The 22,276-nt window shown below is 37.7% G+C and overlaps 1 protein-coding gene and 1 pseudogene across 1 annotated transcript; both read right to left on the reverse strand.

Moving 5' to 3' along the window:
* Nucleotides 1-745: 745 nt before the first annotated feature.
* On the reverse strand, nucleotides 746-13,175 carry LOC137734343 (protein SUPPRESSOR OF PHYA-105 1-like; annotated as a pseudogene).
* A 1,398-nt stretch (nucleotides 13,176-14,573) lies between these two features.
* LOC137733867 (mitochondrial adenine nucleotide transporter ADNT1-like) lies at nucleotides 14,574-20,700 on the reverse strand. Its single transcript, XM_068473064.1, has 8 exons — nucleotides 20,172-20,700; nucleotides 19,701-19,749; nucleotides 19,410-19,573; nucleotides 19,145-19,182; nucleotides 16,491-16,603; nucleotides 16,204-16,317; nucleotides 15,612-15,956; nucleotides 14,574-14,950 (listed from the first exon to the last, which is right to left on the reverse strand). The coding sequence occupies exons 1-8, from the start codon at nucleotides 20,330-20,332 to the stop codon at nucleotides 14,867-14,869; spliced, it is 1,068 nt and encodes a 355-aa protein (XP_068329165.1). The 5' UTR covers nucleotides 20,333-20,700; the 3' UTR covers nucleotides 14,574-14,866.
* Between the last annotated feature and the right edge of the window lie 1,576 nt (nucleotides 20,701-22,276).

The raw sequence follows: 22,276 nt of genomic DNA on the forward strand, positions 1-22,276 counted from the left end.
AAAATGTGGCAAAACCTTTCGATCATGATAGCTTGAAGGTTTGCACTGTAGAGGAACGATCTATGCAAGGCACTGTCGAGCATAATGCAGGCAAGACTTCAACAGTGATGATCTCTGACAAGATATTACCAAAAGACAATCGGAAATCATTTCAGCCGGGGCAGAAGAAGAGTTTGTACATATCTTTGCAAAGCATTCAGAAGTGGCACAAAAGCCATGTAAATAATGAACTAAATTTACAATTTATGTTTTTCTTCTGCATAAATAGTTCCTGCAATGCTTGGATAAATTGTAAAGATTTAGAATTTTTACCATAAGCATCAGGATCAGCGACATGGGTAAACACATACCACGGAGGTTCAGACACATACATTGTACAGTTCCAAGAAGAAATTACAACAAATTAAACCGTAACTTCTCTAAAATCACAGGAAGACTGCACACCTCACCCGCATAGATGTACAGTTCTAATGAGAAATCGCAGTAAATCCCATAAGTTTCTATTAAAATTTAGAGTTCCAAACATTTAGACTGATATCTGTACAATTAATAATTTCTTGAATAGGTTGATTAGGTTCTATATAACTTGAGAAATTCTTGATAACGCCTCCAGGGAATGCTCCGGGAGTAAATCGGAGGAACATTTTAGTTAATATACAATGATCTTCACTCACTCACTCACTCACAACCTCCAGTTTTGGAGGCAGACCAGCTCAAACATCGCCGTTGCACCATGTCTGTTTTCCATTCTGCTCTGGCATTAACGAAAAATACAAAAATGTTGGTATCAGCAAGTAGATCATATTCTTCATGAAGTTCACTTTTCGCCATCAACCAGTTAATTGATATCTTTTATTACAGTCCTATACGCATCCAGGAAGCGAAGGGTTGGCTCCATTAAATTCCTGTTCACAATGTAATCTTCAGCAGACAGTTTCTGTTTCCAGTTCACATTTTGATTCTAACAAGACATACAAATAAAAGAATTTTGGGGACAACTCAAATTCTTTAGATGATTGAGAGAGAGAACTTTCAATCACACCATCTGCAATAATTTCAAAGTTCCACTTGAGTTGGCAGCAACAACTATGATAGACTTTCTTCTCCAACAGAAACTCGAGACAAACTGCCCGCTGTAATCGCCAACCTCACTTCCAGAAACAGGATCAATTGATCCAAATTTGTGTGAAGTGATGGGCATCGGTAGACTTCTGTGATAACTATAAACCTGAATAGGGAAAAGCACATAGAGTGGAAGGATTATAATTAGTTAAAATGTGAGCAAGCGTTATAACGTGTCTCATTTATCAGGGATTATTCACTTAGGAGCATATCTTTATGAAAAGAAATCCTACATTACGTAGACCCTTCGCCATCACAAGCTCATTCTAATACAACATGACATGTTAAAGGGTATGGCTAGAGGATGCTTCAAACACCAGCCCATTATTGCAAAATATTAATTCATATCCGTAGGACAAAACTTGAAGATAAACAAATTTATACCTCGTTTGTTTCTGATCCACTTGCTATGCATCCTTCCGAAACAGATAAACCCACGAAATTCTGAAAACCCAAGATGTGACAAGTTAGAACTATGGATAAATGCTTTACAAAACATGAAAAATGCTGAGAAAGTCGTATCTCCAGGGTAATTAGCCAACCTTCTCATTAGTATGACCACTAAATGTTAAGCTGCAGGCATTGGGAGACAACCCAGTTGAGATAGATTGGTTAAGATGCCAAAGCTTCAGTGTGTTATCTGTAGAGCAGAAACAAGGGTTTGCAAATCTATAAATTTTACATAGCTAACAGATTTTCCATGACCAGGTAAGGTGCACCAAGGGATTCTAGTATTTCAAAGTTCATAGCCATACATTTTATAATCAGCGGATCCAAAAGCCACAAGAATGGAAGAGTAAGCAGAGAACTGAACACAACAAACATTAGCAGCGTTCCAGATTTTGTCTGTTGAATTTTTCTGCATAAATAGATGGAAACTTTTAGAAAGATAATCGAGGTAATGAAGATGAAAATATGCGAGCATACCCCATTAGTGCTCCATAGTTTCACTGTACAGTCATCACTTCCACTAGCGAACTTCTTTGGGTCAGCTTGAGAGAAGTCGACACACCAAGCCCTCCCTTGGTGCTCTACATACTGAGAAAATCCTTGACCAGTAGTTGCATCCCACATCTGAATGAAGTCAAATGAATGCAGCATTTTTTATTTGTAAAGAAAACAGGATGGTGACTGAAAAGATCACACAGGCATGCATAATCCGATGACGCCAACTGCCTCAATTGTTTAACTCCTTATCAGAGAATGCTGCAGGTGCAGTTTTCGTTAGCCCCATCAGGGATCTTGTAGAAGCGTAAGCATCCCCTAACTGGTTGATATTCTTCATCAATTGCGTCTCAATCATGTTTGACGCGGAATGCTGTTCTCAGTCGCTATGGAATTCCTTGAGTGCCAAAGAAACATATGAGGATATCCCTGATAAGTGCCTCCTCCCACACTTGTTTATTACTTCTTCTAGGCATCTTAAATCTTCAACTAACTTAGAGGCATGACCTTGCTTCTTGTCTTTTAATGAGCTGAGAAAACCAAGTAATGGCTCTGATTCCGCATCAAAATTATCAGCAGATTTTGAGAAATCATCAGAAGAAGCCGGTTCTTGGTTTCCACCTATCAGTTTAGACTGCAGGATCTCTCTGCAGCACACCAGAAAATAAGAACTTCAGAATTTGGTCAATTAAACATAAATAAGGGATAATACCTTCACGTCAACATGCATTATTGTTGCTTTTCAAAGATTTTCTTGTATATTCATTGTAAAGATTACAAGAGAGTGAGAACACTCTTATAAGGAACTACAAAGAGAAGTCACACGGGAGAAGGAAGACACAATCCCTTGGTTCCTGCCCTAGACCCGTGAGAGGCAATTAAAATAAGGGCATGGGACAAGACAAGGTATGGTAAGACAAGAGTAGGGTTAAGACCATCACTTTAGCCCATAACTTAGCTAAAGTGAGGATGACAACCCATCCTTGAAAACCTTACACCATACTTTGGAAGTAATACCAACCCCATGAATTAAGGAGTTGACAACATGTCACTAAGAAATCAACCTCAGTCACCGAAACCCTAACATACACTAAACAACAACTGCCAATACTCCCCCTCAAGCTGGATCCAGAAGGTTGATGGATTCGAGCTTGGAAAGAAGACGCTGAAACTGATGAGAGGGTAAGGGCTTTGTGAGAATGTCAGCCAGTTGTTCGGTGCTTCTGGTGTAATGTGTCTGGATTACTTGTGATTGCACCTGCTCACGAATGTAATGACAGTCAACTTCAATGTGCTTTGTTCGTTCGTGGAACACGGGATTGGAGGCTATGTGCATGGCAGCTTGGTTGTCACAAAATAAAGACATAGGAAGAGTTGCAGAAAACCCTAAATCACTTAGAAGACCCTTGAGCCAGACTAATTCACATGTTGTTGAAGCCATTGCACGATACTCAGCTTCGGCACTGGATCTGGCGATGACAGTCTGTTTTTTACTCTTCCAGGTGACCAAATTTCCACCGATGAAGGTGCAGTAACCACTCGTGGATTTACGATCAATGGCATTCCCTGCCCAATCTGCATCACAGTACCCCATGATGTGAGTGTGATCATTTTTTGTCATGAGAATACCACGACCAACAGACCCTTTCAAATAACGTAGGATTCTCTTTACAAGATTCAAATGATCGATGGAAGGAGAGTGCATGAATTGACTGACAATGCTCACTGCATATGAGATATCGGGTCTGGTGATTGTTAGGTAGATTAGCTTACCAACAAGCCTCTGATATGAACTGATGTCCGAGAGTGGAGTTCCACCCATGTTGAGTTTGAGCTTGATATCGAGAGGAGTAGTTGCAGGCTTGGACTCACTCATGTTAGCATCCTTGAGGAGATCTATGACATATTTCCTTTGATTAAGAAATAATCCCTTGTGAGAAGATGCCATTTCAATCCCAAGGAAATATTTTAACACCCCAAGATCTTTGATAGCAAACTTTTGTTGTAGTGACTGTTTGAGTTTGAAGATTTCGACTGCATTATCACCAGTGACTATTAAATCGTCCACATAAATCAACACCACTAATATGCCACCAGTTCCAATACGAACAAATAATGAAGAATCAGCTCCACTTCTTTTGAAACCAGCACTGTGGAGGACTGAACTTAGTTTAGCATACCAAGCTCGAGGCGATTGCTTCAGTCCATAAATGGACTTATGTAACTTACACACCATATCTGGGACCTGACTTTGAGGATGTCCAGGTGGCAATCGCATGTAAACTTCTTCTTCAAGATCACCGTGAAGAAAAGCGTTCTTTACGTCCATTTGGTACATAGACCAACCTTTATTGATAGCAACAGACAACAACACCCTTATTGAGTTCATTTTTGCAACAGGTGCGAAGGTTTCTTTATAGTCCACCTCAAACGTTTGAGTGAATCCTCGAGCCACTAGCCTTGCTTTATGTCTCTCGATTGAACCATCTGCATTGAACTTAATCTTATAGATCCACTTGCACCCCACTGCCCTTTTTCCTTTTGGAAGTTTGGTGATGCTCCAGGTGTTGTGCTGGTCTAGAGCTTTAAGTTCATCTTGCATTGCTTCTTGCCACACTTCCTGGTTACTAGCCTCATGGAAACTTTGAGGCTCTCTGTACCTAGAGATGTTGTTAAGAAAGGCAGCATACGAAGGAGTTACCATGTGGTATGAAACATAACTTGACATTGGATGCTTTGGTTTGTATATATCAAAATCTTGAAACCTGGTGGGAGGCTGCCTATCTCGACGAGGATTGCGTCGAGGTTCTGGGAGAGATGGCTCATTCTCGTGTAACCTTTCAGCCACATCTTGAGAGCTTTCTTGGTTCTCACTGTCTTCATCTTGTACGAACCCATCAGGCTGAGGGTTTTGGAGACTAGTTTCAGTGTTGTCGTGACTGAGCTCTTGGTGTTGTTGATTCTCAGGTCCAATTCTTGGTAATGGGAACAGATCCAGAATGCCATCCCCTTGATCTATGATGCCACTTGTTCTATTAAAAAAACAGTTAGACTCATGGAATCTAACATCTTTGGACACAATCATTTTCCTTAGTTGGAGGTTATAGCACTTATATCCCTTTTGAGTGGAAGAATAACCCAGAAATACACATTTAGCAGACCTGGGATCCAATTTATCTCGATATTGAGATTGAACATGCACAAAACAAATGCAACCAAACACTTTAAGGTGAGATATATCGATTTTTCTTCCTTTCAGTACCTCTAGAGGAGACTTGAGTTCCAATACTCGACTAGGTAACCTGTTGATTATGTATGCTGCTGTCATAACACCTTGGGACCAGAACCTCTTTGGTACATGTATTTGCAACATCAGTGCCCTAGTTTTCTCGAGAAGATCACGGTTTTTACGTTCGGCTACCCCATTTTGTTGGGGGGTTCCAACGCAACTCGTTTGATGCATGATGCCATGAGCACTCAAATAATGTTTCATGATATGGGACATGTATTCAGTGCCATTATCAGATCGTAAGGTCTGTATTTGAGATGAGAAATGGTTTTTTACAAGGTTATGGAAATCTTTAAAAACTTCTACAACTTCACTCTTAGATTTTAGTAGGCCAGGTGACTCGAGAGAAGTCATCTACAAAAATCACAAAATACTTGTAACCATCAAAAGATTCACTAGTTGGTCCCCAAACATCGGAATGAACTAGTTCAAAACACTTACTGGTTCTAGAAAGAGAGGATTTAGAGGATAATCTAGTGTCTTTAGACAAGTGACAAGTTTCACAGATTATATCATCCTTTCCTAACTTTGGGAGTAAAGCAGACAAAATGGGAGAGGAAGGATGAGCTAAATGTTGATGCCACAACCAAGTATCACGAGTAGAGTCTAGCTTGGCTTGAAAACCCCTGGGATTGCTCTTTGACAGGTAATAGAGACCATCTAAGTAGAACCCTTCACCAATCATCCTTTTGGTGGCACAGTCCTGAAAAATCACATTGTGAGGAGAGAAAATGGCTAAACAATTCAATGTGTTGGTGATCCTTCCCACAGATAGAAGTTGAAATGGAAAGGATGGAACATATAAAGCGACAGACTGTATTTCATCCGACATCAACTTGATTTTTTCTCTCCCTAAAATCTTAACTTGATTTCCATCTGCTATTGAGACTTGAGAAGGTTTGGTCAATCTTTCAAATTTTTGAGAATCAGACACATGGTTGGTCATGTGATCTGTGGCACCCGAATCTATAACCCAAAAATCATGCAACATGTTTAATTTGAGTGCAGTTTTAAAGGCGTTTATGATACCTGACATGTCTTCTTGGGGGACAGAATTTGTGTCTGTCAAGAACCCTGTAAACTTGCCAAGCATTGCAGTCGATGTTCCTTCTCTCCATGTTATGAGTACTGTCTCTATGAGCACCTCCTTTCTTGCATTGAAGAAATGACATGAACTCATTCATGAGTTCTGTTGGATTTGCTGTGAAGTTCTTAAATGAATCTGACTTGTTGGAGATGGAGGTGGATGCATGATTTGCTCGATGTGAAGCACGATTCACCCTTTGTACACCCTTCATGAAGTCAGACTTTAACTCTGGATGTAAAATCCAGCAAGTATCCTTAACATGGCCTGTGTTATTGCAGTGTTGACACCTTAGGTGAGGGTGCTTTCCTTTGTACCTTCTTTCGTTGGTTACATATGCCCTAGATTCTGGTACATTTGGCATTGTACTCATGTTCATGACTTTCCTTCTTACCTTCTTACTTCCTCATGTTGAATAGTTGCACATACACTGGGAAAGGAGGGTAGTTCTGTGTTCATGAGCATGTGACATCGCAAATCTTCATACGTTGAGTCGAGACTGGACAAGAGTTGGAATATCTTGTCCTCTTCTGCCCTTTTTCGTAACAGCACTGCATCAGTTGTATGAGGACGATAGGTTTCCAACTCGTTCCACATGGTCTTCATGCTTCCCAGGAGTTGCACGAACGGCTTACCATCTTGTTGCAGATCGGAGATGTCCTTCTTTAGTTGGAAGACCCGTGCAGCATTATTTTGGCTGCCATACATTTCCTTGACTACTTCCCATAATTGATGAGATGATTCTGAGTAGCTGAAAATTTTAGCTAACTTTCGCTCCATGGAATTCAGGAGCCATGACATAACTAGTTGATCCTTGCTTAGCCAGGATTCATAGTTTGAAGAGGAAGCCTCAGGGACTTTGATGCTTCCATTTATGAACCCTAACTTGGACCTGCCACCCAACGCCAACGATACAGCTCTTGACCATGGCAAGTAATTGAACTCGTTTAATACAACTGAGCTTAACCTCTGATTTGGATTGACATCTACTTCCTGTGCATTTACGGAGGAAATTTCCGGGGAGCTATCAGCCGTTGAAGCTGCCGGATTTTCTTGAGACATTTTTTAGAGTGAAAACTAAGGAAAGCAGTATAGCAGGAGCAGGTTAAAGTTCCTGCTCTGATACCATGTTGCTTTTCAAAGATTTTATTGTATATTCATTGTAAAGATTACAAGAGAGTGAGAACACTCTTATAAGGAACTACAAAGAGAAGTCACACAGGAGAAGGAAGACACAATCCCTTGGTTCTTGCCCTAGACCCGTGAGAGGCAATTAAAATAAGGGCATGGGACAAGATAAGGTATGGTAAGACAAGAGTAGGGTTAAGACCATCACTTTAGCCCATAACTTAGCTAAAGTGAGGATGACAACCCATCCTTGAAAACCTTACACCATACTTTGGAAGTAATACCAACCCCATGAATTAAGGAGTTGACAACATGTCACTAAGAAATCAACCTCAGTCACCGAAACCCTAACATACACTAAACAACAACTGCCAATAACTATATGGTTAATATTGTAAATTGCAATGCTACCAAAGCCTCGATTTTTCTTACTTACGACAGTTAATAGAAATAGCAGAAGGCAGTAAATTAGAGAACCGCAGATGGTGGTACCTAGTTGCTGGACGAGACAAAGGTTCAAGATGGAGAAGCCAAAAGCAAAAGCCAGCTCCCGATGGATTTTGAGAAAGAAACTTTGGTGGCAGAATCCGATCGTGCAAATCCCACATCACTGCAGAAAGCACCTCCCACGAGTCACAGCGACACAACAACTGTCATAAACAGGCTAAACAAGTCAAATGTATAGACTTTCCACTCCAACCCGGAGGACAGAACATCTGAAGTCAAAAGCAAAAAAAATAAACAGTTAAAAAGAAAAGAACTTGTAGAAATAGTGGAAAATGTATTCTCACCTCAAAAAGGACCCCAAGGGAATATACATTTGATGAAAGTGTACAACCTCTCTCATTGAACTCCTCCGGACTGGTATACCACTTCTCTTCCAACTGAACAATTACAGAAGTTGATCCTTGCTGTGCTGCAACCAATTTGTTTAGGTAGCATGAGTTCATTTGAAACTGGAGTTCACCAAACCCAAATTCTTTTGGACCAGCTATGAAATATTCATCCTCGTTACCTTCACTCATTTTTATTTGTTTTCCCCCTAAAATACGTTCAGCATGTGCATCCTGCTCGAATTTCCTTTTGTTAATCAAATCTCGGTTCACGATACTTAATTGGTTCTTCGATGGCTGATGCACCTGTGTATTTAATATTATTTGATGGCAAAAAAATGAAGCATGATGTTCGTAAGTCTTGCAAGGCAACACCCTGAGAGTGATCAAAATCAACCAACTCCACGATCTGCCTAAATATGAGCAGGCTTTCAGCTATATCTACTCTGTGACTCCCAGGTTTAAGCCACTCCCTCAAGCTGAACCCGTAACTGATAGATTTTGTGCCAGACTGCTTTTGCACATGTGAAGAAAGGCCATCATTGTTGACATTTGCTGTCAACTCTGCATCACTAGCTACCTCAGAACCATAACGGAGTTTTCTATTATTCTGGCCTACGACCTGACTACCAAAGCCACCGTAAGGTTCTGGAAATTTACTGATTGTTTTTCCCTTTGACATTTCCTTTACAAGTAACTGAGAATTATTATTAGTAGACTGGGTCTTCAGTTGCTTCTTGGCAATACTAAGCATATTGTTTGACATAATCTTCCTGTCCTCGACCCTTAAATATGCAGACAGTTTATCTGGCTCCTGCTCAGAGTGATCGCTTGACAGTGGCTTCAGACTCCGTACGTGAGGAGGCATTTCTCTAAACTCACCTCTTACTCTCAACAAATTATGATCATTTCCCTGTGATGTAGACTCACCACGAAAATTCTTACTTCTGAAACCTCGTGCTATTGCCAGATCTGTATCTTGCCAACATTCTTGACTAGAACTAAGCAAAGCTGAGTCTTGTTTTCTATAATGCACTACTAGAAATTTGGCTATAAGCCACCCTTTTCATCGGTGTCTATTGTCAAGTGTTGTGGCAAACCTCTATAGCCACCAAGCACCCACTAAACTAGACAGTGTGGCCTATGTAGAGGACTCTATTGTAACAATGGCTACCAATATTGCATTGGTGCCTTTCTTGCAGTGCCACCCTAATTCACATCGGTGGTAAAGTTGCAAAATAATATTAAAAAAAAGGATGCCCTGTGTGGGCACCCAAATTGGAGTATCATATTTCTTTTTCTATTTTTGGTGAGAAAACAAATTGTTATATCATTAAAATATAAGAATACAACTATAAATTTGCATGACTGATATTTTATAGAATTTTGTACAAATGTTGGAACCAAACTTCAAAAAGTCTTTGAACCCTTTGTTTCCAAGAGCTTAATCATCTCAATAACTTGAATCTGATCATCAACTGCAACATGCACCCAAAATCAAACCCACAAATTTCGTAAGAATAACGTTAACTCAAGTCCAACTGAAAGTGATTAGAGTTGAGGACAACACTAAGATATGATCATATAAATACCTGCTTCTTCTTCTTCTTCCTACTGTTGGTTTTTTTTTTTTTTTTTTCTTCTTCTTCCTCCCTCTTCTTCTTCTTCTTCTTGCTGCTATAACAAGTTTTTTGGGTTAGGGATAGGGATGTGGGTCACTGGGGAGGGGGGTGATTTGGGTCGCAGGGGGGATGTCGTGCGGCTTCCAATGGGGGACGAACTAGGTTTGGGGGTTTTTTTTTTTTTCCTTCTTCTTCTTCCTGCTGTTGGTTTTTTTTTTTTTTTTTCTTCTTCTTCTTCCTCCCTCTTCTTCTTCTTCTTCTTGCTGCTACAGCAAGTTTTTTGGGTTAGGGATAGGGATGTGGGTCATTGGGGAGGGGGGAGAGATAGTGGGTTTCTTTTTTTTTTTTTTTTTTTTTTTTTGAGAAAATTCAGGTTTTTTTTAAAAAATTAAAAAATTATTTTGTTTGCCACGTGGCAGACATTTGAGAACCACGTGGCATATATGTGGCAAACATGTCAGCATTTAACAGATCAATGGATGAAAAATGTAACAGAGGTATTATTTTGAAATAAAATAGTATTTAAGGTATGAAAGTGAAATGTTTTTAAGATATTGTAAGAAATTGAAATAAACCCCAAATCTGAAGTATGAAAGTGTAATTTACTTAATATTATACATTGAAGTATAGGAAAAAAACTTGAGTAGAAATCGTATTTAGAAACGGATATTAATAATAGCCAATTGCTTAATTAGTAGGAAGAAAGTTGTTTTTAGATACAATGTTGATAACAATCAGTTACTCGATCAATTAAGCAGAAGTTGTATTTAGAAATGAACTTTGATAACAGACAATTGCCCAAATAGACAAAAGTTGCATTGAGAAATAAGTGTTGAAAATAATTAGTTGTTTACATAGGCATGTGCGAGTTTTGATCACATGCAAAAATCATCCATACTAGTCTACATTTGATCAACAATCAGACATCAGTCACACTTATGTACGTGACTAACTATCGCACAACTCCAAAACTTTATTATAGTGAGACTAACATTCACCTTAGGTTTATAATCTAACCTACTATGGTTTGGGGGACAATGTGCAGAAAATGATAAAGGGCTGAGCTGACACAGTTTTCTATGAAAAGAAATACAATGAATTTTTTATTTTTACAATAAATAATGCTAGCGAGACCATCTCTTTTAAACCACATAACGAGGTGGTAGAAAATCTGAGACCTTCTTAAGTTGGGGGCCATATGCAGGTGTACCTTTGGAACACTTGATGAGCCGTCTTTGTATTAGAGTGAACTCAACAGGTGTTCTAAATTCAGTAGTCAAAAAGTATTTGTAGGAGAGAAATTATGATGATGCCAATTCTTCACATGATCACATAAATGAAATTATCATTCTTTTTTGACAGATTACGAAAATTAAGTATCCGTCTTCATCTGAAAAAGTAAGCTGGGAGGGGGCTTGTTGATTTGTCAGGTAAGTTGCTCAGGTTCATTGACATCAAAATGTAAATTGATGTCAACCTGCAAAAAGCAACTTTGGACATGTTACTTACTAAAGGACATAAAGATATCTAAATGCGTTCAAAAAAAAAAAACAAAAAAACAAAAAAAAAAGGAAAAAAGATATCTAAACATTTTTTGCAGTACGTTGGCAAATTGGTTAGGACCCCACATGCATTAATATTCAAAATTGGCACGCGTACTTTGGTGATTAAACACAATTTTTTTTTTTAAATGTAATGCTATGAAAATTAAATTTTTAAAAATAAATTATAATTTCTAAACTTGTCACCTTTTATAATTTGAGTGAACTTTATCGCAATGCCGAGATATCACTTGTGGTGTAAGTTTTTTACAAGTAAAAAGTACAAAACATAGTTGATGAGTAAGAATACCACCTAGATTAGCTTTGGGACAATTGAATACATCGTGGTTTCCTAAGGAGTGGTCAGCATGTTCTGAAGTTTTGTCCCACATGATTTTATTCGGAAAGTTTTTAACCAAAACCGTTGTATTAACTTTTCAAGTTATTTTTTAAGAGAGATGTTTTATTTCTCTTTTGTTTCTTTTGTATTTGTGCCCTGATTAATTTCAGGCAGCAAGTCATTTAATTAAGAGTCTGTTTTTGTTCATGATCTTCACGTTTAACTTTGAACGGTTCTTTGGTTATCCATGGTACTATTCATGTATTATCTTATGATGATTTAATAAAACACCTTATTTCTATGAACATTATAATAAAAAAGAGAGCAAGAATGTCACCCTTTATATTATTATAAAAACTTTCTCGACTTTAGATTTTCATTATTACTTCGAGTTCTTTCCTCTCATATTTTCCTTTATGGTATTTAAACTCCTCTTAGCAACTTGGTTTTAACTTTTAAAAGGCCAACCGTTTTCCTCGTACAATAAAACTTCTTTATACTGTTAGGACTAAACTAATTTTATTACTATAAGAAGGTTAGGTGTAGTTACAAAAATTATTTTTTAACTTAGTTATCTTTAAAGTTCTAAGGATACAAAGTACTACGTTAATAGTGGAGTTATGTCAATTTTGAACATGCATATATTAGAAAAAAAGAAAGATGTTGTCTGGAATAGCTAGTGAATGTATGTGTGGTAAAAAAGATATAAGGTCAAGTTGAAGATTTTACTGACAATTATCACTACGTAAAGGACAAGACCTAGAAAAAATAAAACTTAGAACAATGTGAATTTTATTTCTTTATATAACTGGCAAGAGTTGAGATGAAATTTTTTTTATGACTAGATGGAGGTTATTCCTATTTAGAGTATAAGAGAGATTATCCTCTTATATTAGAACTAATTTTAGAAAAAAAATTGGTAATAGCGTTTTTATCTTTCATTATGTTTATAAGGCATTTTAATTGGTACATCTGGGTGTTGCTCTTTGTGTGTGTTTTGTCAGGTATTTTATGTTTATAGTTATCATACAATTATCCTCAGTCTTTTGATATATGGAAAAATATAAAATATTAGTTCAATACATGCAATATTTAGTAAAATTATTTTTGGCCCTCCAATTAAAGTATTCTTTGCTCCAACGCCAACAAAATTGTAGACCTATATTGACGGTAAACCATGATTAGATGATGTAATTGTGACTAATTTTACAACTACAATCTGGTGTTTTCAAAGCACCTGACCTCAGACTTGTGAAACCGATTTTCTTCATTGTTTCCGGCCACGCAAACGCACAGGTGACAGGTCCCCTCGCCTATTCAATCTCTGTTTAATTTGAATAGAATATGGTTCCAACTATCTCGTCGAAAATGTTGATGTTAAAATTTGGTTTGTTTCTTTCACGAGCTGAACTTCAACGAGCCAGACCCAATGGAAGCTCGATATGGGAAAGTAAAAATCTAATACATAACCCCTAAACCCATGAAGTAAAGATTTTGCAGCCCTACCCATTAATCACTCCATCCCGCGAAACATTCCATAATCATGGACAAGTCTACAGATTATACTAACTTTCTGTTTTGATTCCGGTTCAGCTCTTCCATTCAAGAAGTCAGAATTTGAATCGGTTTTTTCTTTTGTTAGGAAGGTTTGCATGAGTAAAATGGTAGAACCTGCTGGTGTTACAGACAACAAGGTTGATCAGGTGCTGGAAGACAGAGACGAGGAACACAATGATCGATCCACGCCATCACAGTTGCCAAACTCGGAGTTTACAGCCGATCTGAAACTTCTTACCGTGTTCCTTTCATTGTTTTCTGTATCTACAGACGAAAGCTTAAATTCTGCAGAGAGACAACACGAAATGAAGAAAGACGTAGCTAAAGCTACCAAGAAATTACAAATCAACAGACGGGAGACAGATGAGGTCAAGCCAGTTCGGAGACAGAATCAAAGGTGTCGAACAAGAATAAGGGATTCCAGGCATGGCCGAAGAGTGTAAAGAATCAGACAGCAAGATGTAATACAAAAGTTTCTAGTTTTCGGTCAGAAAGAAAGCAAACACAGGAGCATCCCTGGAATTCTTCATACGATATTATCACCGAGTTTCGCCTAATTACATTACTGATGATAATATAATGCAAGATTTTTCATTTTTCGTTTTAGCTATATTCATGTATTGCGTCGTAATAAATCAAACAAGTGGTCATGTCTGAAAAAAGCAAAATAAGCAATAAGCGGACATACCTAGCAAGTTTGATCCAGGAACTGAAATTACAAACCAAACAGTATGCAAATGCAGTCTTAAAATTCTCATGAACAGAACAAAGACACGTAAAAATATGAAAACAAATCCAGTCCTCTATTAATTTGTCTTAAAAGCACAAAATTAGCTACGCTAAACCATCACCCGAAAAAAAAAAGAGTTCACATGCAGATCTTTGCAATCTCCAAGTATGACAACAAAGAGATTCTGAAATCATTCATAGCGCATCTCGCGTGTAAGTTGAATGACCAGGAACCATGAATTATTCAAAATATCTACCAAATGTCAAGTAGCTTAGTCTACCAAAGAAATAGGAGAAACAGCCGCCATTGTGGTGGGGGATGAGGGAGGGGGATGGGGGAGGGAATGGTTGGTGATGAAGAGAGAATCGAATCAGTAACAACATATAACGGCATGTAGATAATGCTTTATCAGCGCTTATGGAAAGCACGCAGATGCATGTTTTACATTGTCAAAACACTTATTGGCACTTCATATGAATGGGAAGCTCAAAGCTACATTGTGTTCATAAGGAAACAGAAAAATGAAAAACAAGGGGAAGCAATTTATGAACACAAGACTCGCTTCTAACTTCAGAATGAAAAAGGAATCAAATTACCCCTAGTTTGCCAGACCTCTAATTCCCAGCCTACAAAAATAGCACGAGCAGAGACAAATATCATGGACCTCCCGCAATATCAGTCCGATATCCTGATCTCGACTCCTAAAACGTCCTTCACCATCTCATACGTCACAAATGCAAGCGCAATGGATGGGACTACCTGAAAATTTGGAGTAGCGAAAATATTATGTTGGCAAAGACGTGTGTAAAATATTAATAACAAATAACAACTCGTCAGAAGATCAATACATCTTCATCTTTGTATAAAAAAAAAAAATTACTGAAACGGAAAAAATCCATGCACACATTAAAGCACACACTTAGGGATGTAAATGGAGATGGTACAAATTGAATGCAGCCCCTACAAGTACTTCTTTTTAACTATAATATGATAGTTTAAACAGACGCTGATTAATAAAATGTTTCCTGGGGGTAAGAGTTTCATGGAACATCAAACTTTCATATACTCTTCTATAACCATTCAGGATTAGTATTCATAGTGGATACTAAGGGTTGAAAACCCTCTTGACGTGTGGTACCCATACACAGCAGGCCGTGACCCATAGCTTGGAAGCCACATAAGAATTCGCAGGACTTAATTCTAAACCCTTTTCTTGCTAATCCTAGTGACACCTTTTTTGATGGTCCAATTTTCCACAACCACGTTAGTATGTTACCAAGCAGTCAGCCACCCCATCCATTTATAAGATGCATCTAGTTAGGCTATTTGCCCACCCTGACAAAATTGTTCTTAAAAACTGAGAACTGGTCAACCTACAATTGTCCGAAAACAAATAAAAGAAAAAAAGATTAAGACTGACCTTAACAGAGTTGGGAACCAAACCCTTGTACAATGCACCAAAGCCCTCATGACGAACAGTTTTCCTAAATGCATCAATCATGCCAGTATACTCAAGTGGGGCCTTGCTTATCCCATCACCACTGACAACAGAAGCAGCATGGCTCCATCCCCCCATCTGCATCCTTCGACGAATGACATCAAGAGGATAAGCAACAGTTTGCCCAACAGTTCCAGCAGCAGCCCCGCATGCCAACCTTGTTGTCACGCTCAAATCTGTATCTTGAACAAGTCCAAATGGCCTACTTTTGATTAACCAATCCTTTAGGGATTCATACACAGCAAAGTTGAGACCAACATATGGAACCTGCAAACAAAATTTGATGATGCAAGGTTAACAACAAAAGTAAATCTTGCAATCTGACTTCAGAGGAACAACAAAAGGAGCAAAAAGCAGTTTTCCACACTGATAAATCATCAGAGTTAGATCCTAGAACGACCATCTATTGCTAAATCAGCAAACTTTATTTCTTTTTAATTTCGAACTTATATCAAAAGGTTGTTAGAGTGGTAATGGATATGTGAAAACACCTTTTTTAGCAAAAGAAACTTACAACTCCAATAACAGAAGGAAGCCAGCCCTTGTACAAAGCCCGTGGGCCCTCCTCCCGGAGCACAGTCGATAGGGCATGGAACATTCCCCTGTACTGAAAGGGAGAATTCTCTGTCTGCAAAATTAAGATCAACAAAACATATTAATAACTGCAAACGTTGATAGAAATTAAACATTCTCTTTCAATTTCAATCATTCAGATTGATGACTGCTATCACTGGAAAATAAAAAGGACTTTAAAATATTCATTCTATGAAACAAAGAAAAAACAGGGACCAAAATTAGTACCTGCACAGTTATCCTTCCTCGTACCATGTCCATTGGGTAAGTTGCAGACATAGCAATAATTCCAGCACATGCTCCAGCTCCAAGACGTAGGATAGGAGTGAGCTGAGCATCTTCTGCAGATATTGAAAGAAAAAGAGATTTAGATCACCTACATTAACCATTGATTTCTAACAGCCTCTCTATGTGTTCCAAGGAACTATAAAGATCATGTCATTTTCCAAATGGTGACATCATAGCAGTATTATAGTTTCTTTGTTGGTTTATCTATATTATTAAGGCAGAAGGCCTTACGTTTAAATTTTTTAATAAACCCAAAAATCCCTTTGTTTACAAGTGATAAAAAAATCAAATAAAAAAGTGGGGACAAGATGGTCAAAAGACGACGTTGAGGATATTATATTTAAAACAGTCACAATACTTCTACACTCCATGATTCTCTCCTGGCAGTTATCCCCTCTCCAAAATACCTCCAAAACCGTCTTCAATCTCAAAATTTCTCACAACAAATTACTCTCAAATATTTCTAGTGCTTCACTCTCCTAGAACCAACCTGCAAATATGACTGCGTTTCTCTCTTCTATCTTAGTTCTATTGGTAGTTCTACTTACTGCTTCATCAACAGAAAAAATTTCATTCTGGGAATCAAAGGCTGGTGCATTCTCCCGGCCAAGGTATAGAGTTTGCAATTGGTGTTGTATGGGTTTAATTACATTGATATGTCATTGCTTTTGTTTTGTACAGGAGTGAGGACTGTGAGGCACTCCGTTTGAGGTACCCTTTTTTATTATTTTAAAGTGAAAAGAGCAACCCGCTTGAATTTCTCTAACCTGCAGAAAGCAACCAGTTATGCCAGTTTCATTATATTTAAAGATTGGAGGGTGAAGGCACTAGGTACCAATTGTGTGGGCTACAATATCAATCTTTGTCCATATTGTGCAATTTGGGATGATGGATGATGAATTCAGATGGTTGGAGATTTATTATTTTAAGTTGCTTCTTGCTTCCTCTTTAGTTTTCTTATTTGCACATGTTTCTATTTTCATTTTGATATATACATTCTCTAAAGTTTTTTTTTTGTTGTTTGACTGTTAATGTTAATTTTTTCTCTTCAATGTTGTATATATGCATTTCGGCAACGCATTTAATCACATTGATGTCTTTGTTACTGTTTTCCACAGAGGGTTGCTTTCTCTCATCCCAACATTGTGACATTGGTGATTAATTTTTAGCAAGAAAAAGCAGAGGAAACACAATGGTCTATGAGTGTTGAATTTGCCTTCATTCAGAATGTGGTTGACAGGTACTGAATAAGATTTATGTGTTTATTTGGTGGCTTAATATATTTTGATTGACATTATTTTACTGTATATTCGTTAGTATAAAAAATGGTGTTCTATTATTTTATTTTATTTTTTTACATTTTATTTATAATTTATGCAGTCAATTTTCTTAATCTATTTTATATTGTCAAAACTATGAATTTGCTTTCGTTTCTCATACTATTTTTCTTTTTTCAAGAGACATTTATAAATAGGACCCGAGGGGTTTTTTATTAAATTTAATTTCTTTATATCATAGGTTTATGGAGTAACTCATTTTTTTATGCTCATATTTTCATTTAGTTTCAGTACTTGAAGTGATGCAAATGAAAGATTAAGTTGACACTTGTCTTCAACATGATATTTTGCATATCGATACCAGAAGGGAGAAGAATCAAAGACTTCTTAGGATGGAGGATTTGTTGGTCTATCAAAGTCACAAAATGGTTGGAGGTGTTTGTTGAATTGGGAAGGGCCAAAGCAAAGAACTGTAATCGAAAGCACAAAGTACATTAATATCATAAAATTGTTTATATAAAAAAATTTGACTGTTTTAATTTGTAATATTTTGTGAATTTACAACATTTGTATACTGCGGTACATGCTTTTTTAGTGTACTTTTGCAATTTTGATAAGCAGTCAAGCACCCAAGAGGGTGAGTACAAGAATGAAGGCTAATATAGAACAATATCTACCGTCAACTAACCAATACATTTGTTATGTCTTGAAACATAATTATAGAAACCATAACAGCAGTGAAAAAATCTTGAAAATAAATGGTGCGTGAATTTGTAGAAAATGTTACAGCACCTGTGACTATACAAAGGTATCTAGCAAGCTCTATGGTATGAGCTTCAATAACAGCCTAATATTTATGAAACACTAAAAAATTGTTAGTCGCACGTAGCTTGTGTGATGCCTTTCCCTCGCGCGACTTACAAATTTATATTTTCTTTTCAATATTTTTATTTGCCAAGATAGTTTTGCTATGCACAAAGTGGAAAACCAATCAAATAAAAATGTCAAAACCAAATAGAAATTTCAAATTTGTAAGCTCCACCTAGCATGTTTAGTTAAAAATATGTAAGTCATGCCTAGTGTGAGCGCATGCGAAGAGGCTAGTAATGTGAATATCTGGATGTTAGATAGCCTCTTTTAGACATTTTACAAAGCATAAATATTAAAACAGCAACCCAACCTGAGTCAAAATGCCAACTGGCCCAAAGTAATAAGTAATGAAATCTCCTGATGTAATGTAAAGTCTCCAACAGAACCCCATTAGATTACTAGCTATTACACATCAAGGGAAAAAAATGATGGAAACTGTGGACATACCATTGCCAGTTTGATCCCGATACAGCCACAATATTCCCCTGTCATAGTTAACAAGGATAGTTCAGCAGAAGGTAAGGTGGGAGAATGTAAAATATAGCGACAAGATAAGGTAATGCATTCAGAAGTTGTAAAAAAAATTTATATCAGACCATAATACAACATTGATGGGCAAATATGAACAATACAAAAGGCCAAGATAAATTTTAAAATATACTGGAATCCAAGACAAAAAAGAAATGAACTTTCAATCTTGTCAGAAACATACTTGGAAGCTTGCTCATAGCTGAAGAACTTGACAGCTGAGTTGGGGACAATACGAGCACAATTTGTACCATTCCCTTTAAATAATCCACGGAAACCCTCACTTCTCCAGATATACTTCAAGCCCTGTATCGTTCCATTGTATTTTATGTTATGTGGATTCTGGACCTGAAGACAAGATAACCAGTCAGGAAAGGAACGAAATTTACTTCTACATGTTATTGTGTGTGCGCGTGTGTTGGCACATACACAAACAAGTGAATGACATTGTTCACAATTAGTTGAAAAAACGGACCTGAAGCAAAATTTTCAGTCGTTCCAATGGAGCAACAGCCGTGCGTGACCTGGACGGAAAATTAAACATTTCAGTAATCAAGAGCAGTCAACATGGCAATAGCATCGAGAACATATAAACAATGCACAATCTGATCCTGCTATTGTCGCAACAATAATACAACAATCTAGGTTCACATCACTGCAGTCTAATGGAATTCATGAGATTAAAAACTTCAAATTCATGACCCTTCAAAATACTACACATGGGATATTCTAAAACACAATTCAATAGATTAGCAAGATTTAATATTTTGATATCCTTCTTCATTTGCATTAACCAAGCGATTAAATTTAATGATTCAGCCACATTACTTGCTTCATCAAACGAATTTCGAAAACAAGATAAAAATTTTGCGGGAAAATTTGCTATCGATAAACTTCATTTCCATGGAAACAAACAGACGAAAGCCCGAGAAATCGAGAAACTCACACTCCACCGGCGACTCCGCCAGCAACGAGAGACTTGCAGACGCTGAGCAACGCGAGGTTCGGAGCCTTGACCACGCCCTCCCTCGCCATCTTCGCCTCCTCAGCCAGGTTGACGATCGTCGAGACCGCCGATTCGCTTGGTTTCACATCCTCCGAAGCCATTTCAGCAGAGAGAGCGAGAGAGCAATCAATCAGCGAACAACGATTCGACCTTCCTCGTCGGAACCCTAGGCCGTCGGAGCAGTTGATCTGAGCCTTCGCTTTTCCCGGCGCCAATCGATCGGCACGGATTTTGAAGCCTTACAGTGTCTTTTTATGGGAAAGAGAGCATCTGGTTCTGCGTGTGGGTGTGTTGTCGTTGTGCGAGTATGGGAGTCGTGACGGCTTTCGGGAGCTGAAGGTGAGGGGGGACTTCGATAAACTGCCGGAGTCTTATGTGACGGCGTTTGTTTATTTGCTGAAATTTATAGTCTACGTTTAGAGAGAGAGAGGAAGAGAGGAGAGAGAGAGTGAGGGAGCAGAGTGGTAGAGTGACTGGTGGGAACCGAGAAATTTTTAATTGTGGCTGGAATAAGATAGTATGTCAAATGCTCGTACGTAAGTGCTGAAAAGTTTTTATTTTTAAATTATTAACTTTTTAATATATATAACTCATTATTTATGAGAAACGATTACTGAAAAATCTTTCTGGGAAACGAAAGAGTTGAGAATCGATGGGACTTTACACATGGTAGGGGAGAGGGTTTTGGGTGGTCCATGGACCAAAAGAAAATAGATGAGGTTTTTGTCTTCTTTTTTTCATCTTTTTTAAGGAAGAATTTTGTCCAATTCAATTCACAATTTCTATTTAAACTAGTGAAATTTTTGAAAAGAGAATAATTAGGTTAAACAATTTATTGTACGATTTTAATCGTTCATGCGTTAGACTAAACAACATATGATTCTTCTTATAATCAACTCTTTATAAAAATCCTATCATTAGTCTTTTGTTTGTAAAAAGTTCATTATGTTTTCGAGAAATCAAAAGTAATAACATAATCAAAGTATAAGAAATTAAGGTTGTATTGAAATTATACACTTTTTTTTATAGACGCCATAGGCTTTAGTTTTATTTAGGTATTTTGTTGGCGAGTATCTAAAATCCGACTCTATAAATAAAGGATTTTGGTCTCCTATAAAAAATAAAGATCATTTATGCATAACATAGTCTAACAGAACTCACTTTAGTGCAAAAGATGTTTGAAGACAAAAATATTTGAACACAGGGTCTAGAGTTTATGAATAACATGAGCTACAAGGTCCTTGGAGTTTTCTTCGTAGATTAAATTAATTGAAATTAAATAGGTCAGATAGGATTCAAATTTCACCTTTTTACTTAATATCAAACAACTCTTACTCGGAGAAAACGAGTCGGAGATAACCCCCTAAATTTACACCCAAATCATATCAGAGGGACTTGTATTTATTGAATAAATCAAACGGACTACAATGGAGGACAGATTAAATGGATCTTTCGGTGCTGCATACACTGGATCACCAATTGAATTAACCAATAGGTAACGGACAGGTGTCAGTTGACGATTGCATTGCCAGGACCACAGTTCAGCACACTGCAGCGTACCAGAGCAACAGGGTATCTTTCCCTCCCGTCTCTTTCGCACTAAACGGAAACCTAACTGCATCTGACGACGTTGCCCCTTACCAGACATAGCACACCATCATTGGCGGGCTACTCCGGGGCCCACCAATCATGACCTTTTCACGTGATAAATGATCTCTTCGCACGGATGGAAAATTAGTTGTTTACTCTCCTTCCAACATGTGCACACTTTAGAGAAAGGCTATAGAACACCGAAATGGGCCTAAAAGGCTTAGGACACAGTAATGGGCCATAAAATATAGGTCCAGCATCGCCTGTGCACTGGAGAAAATGGAAACTAAAGATGTGGCAATCCTTTAGCAGTCAGATCTTGTTGGATGGACAAGATCAAAACGTTTTGCATAGTCTTGTAGGTAAAATAAACATGCAGAGGATCCTAGTCCATTGGGGATAGCATGAGGTGAAACCCTCAGCTCATAACTTTTCAATACAACAATATTAATTAA

Source organism: Pyrus communis, chromosome 5, assembly GCF_963583255.1.
Source record: "Pyrus communis chromosome 5, drPyrComm1.1, whole genome shotgun sequence".
In the NCBI taxonomy this organism is placed as follows: domain Eukaryota; kingdom Viridiplantae; phylum Streptophyta; class Magnoliopsida; order Rosales; family Rosaceae; genus Pyrus; species Pyrus communis.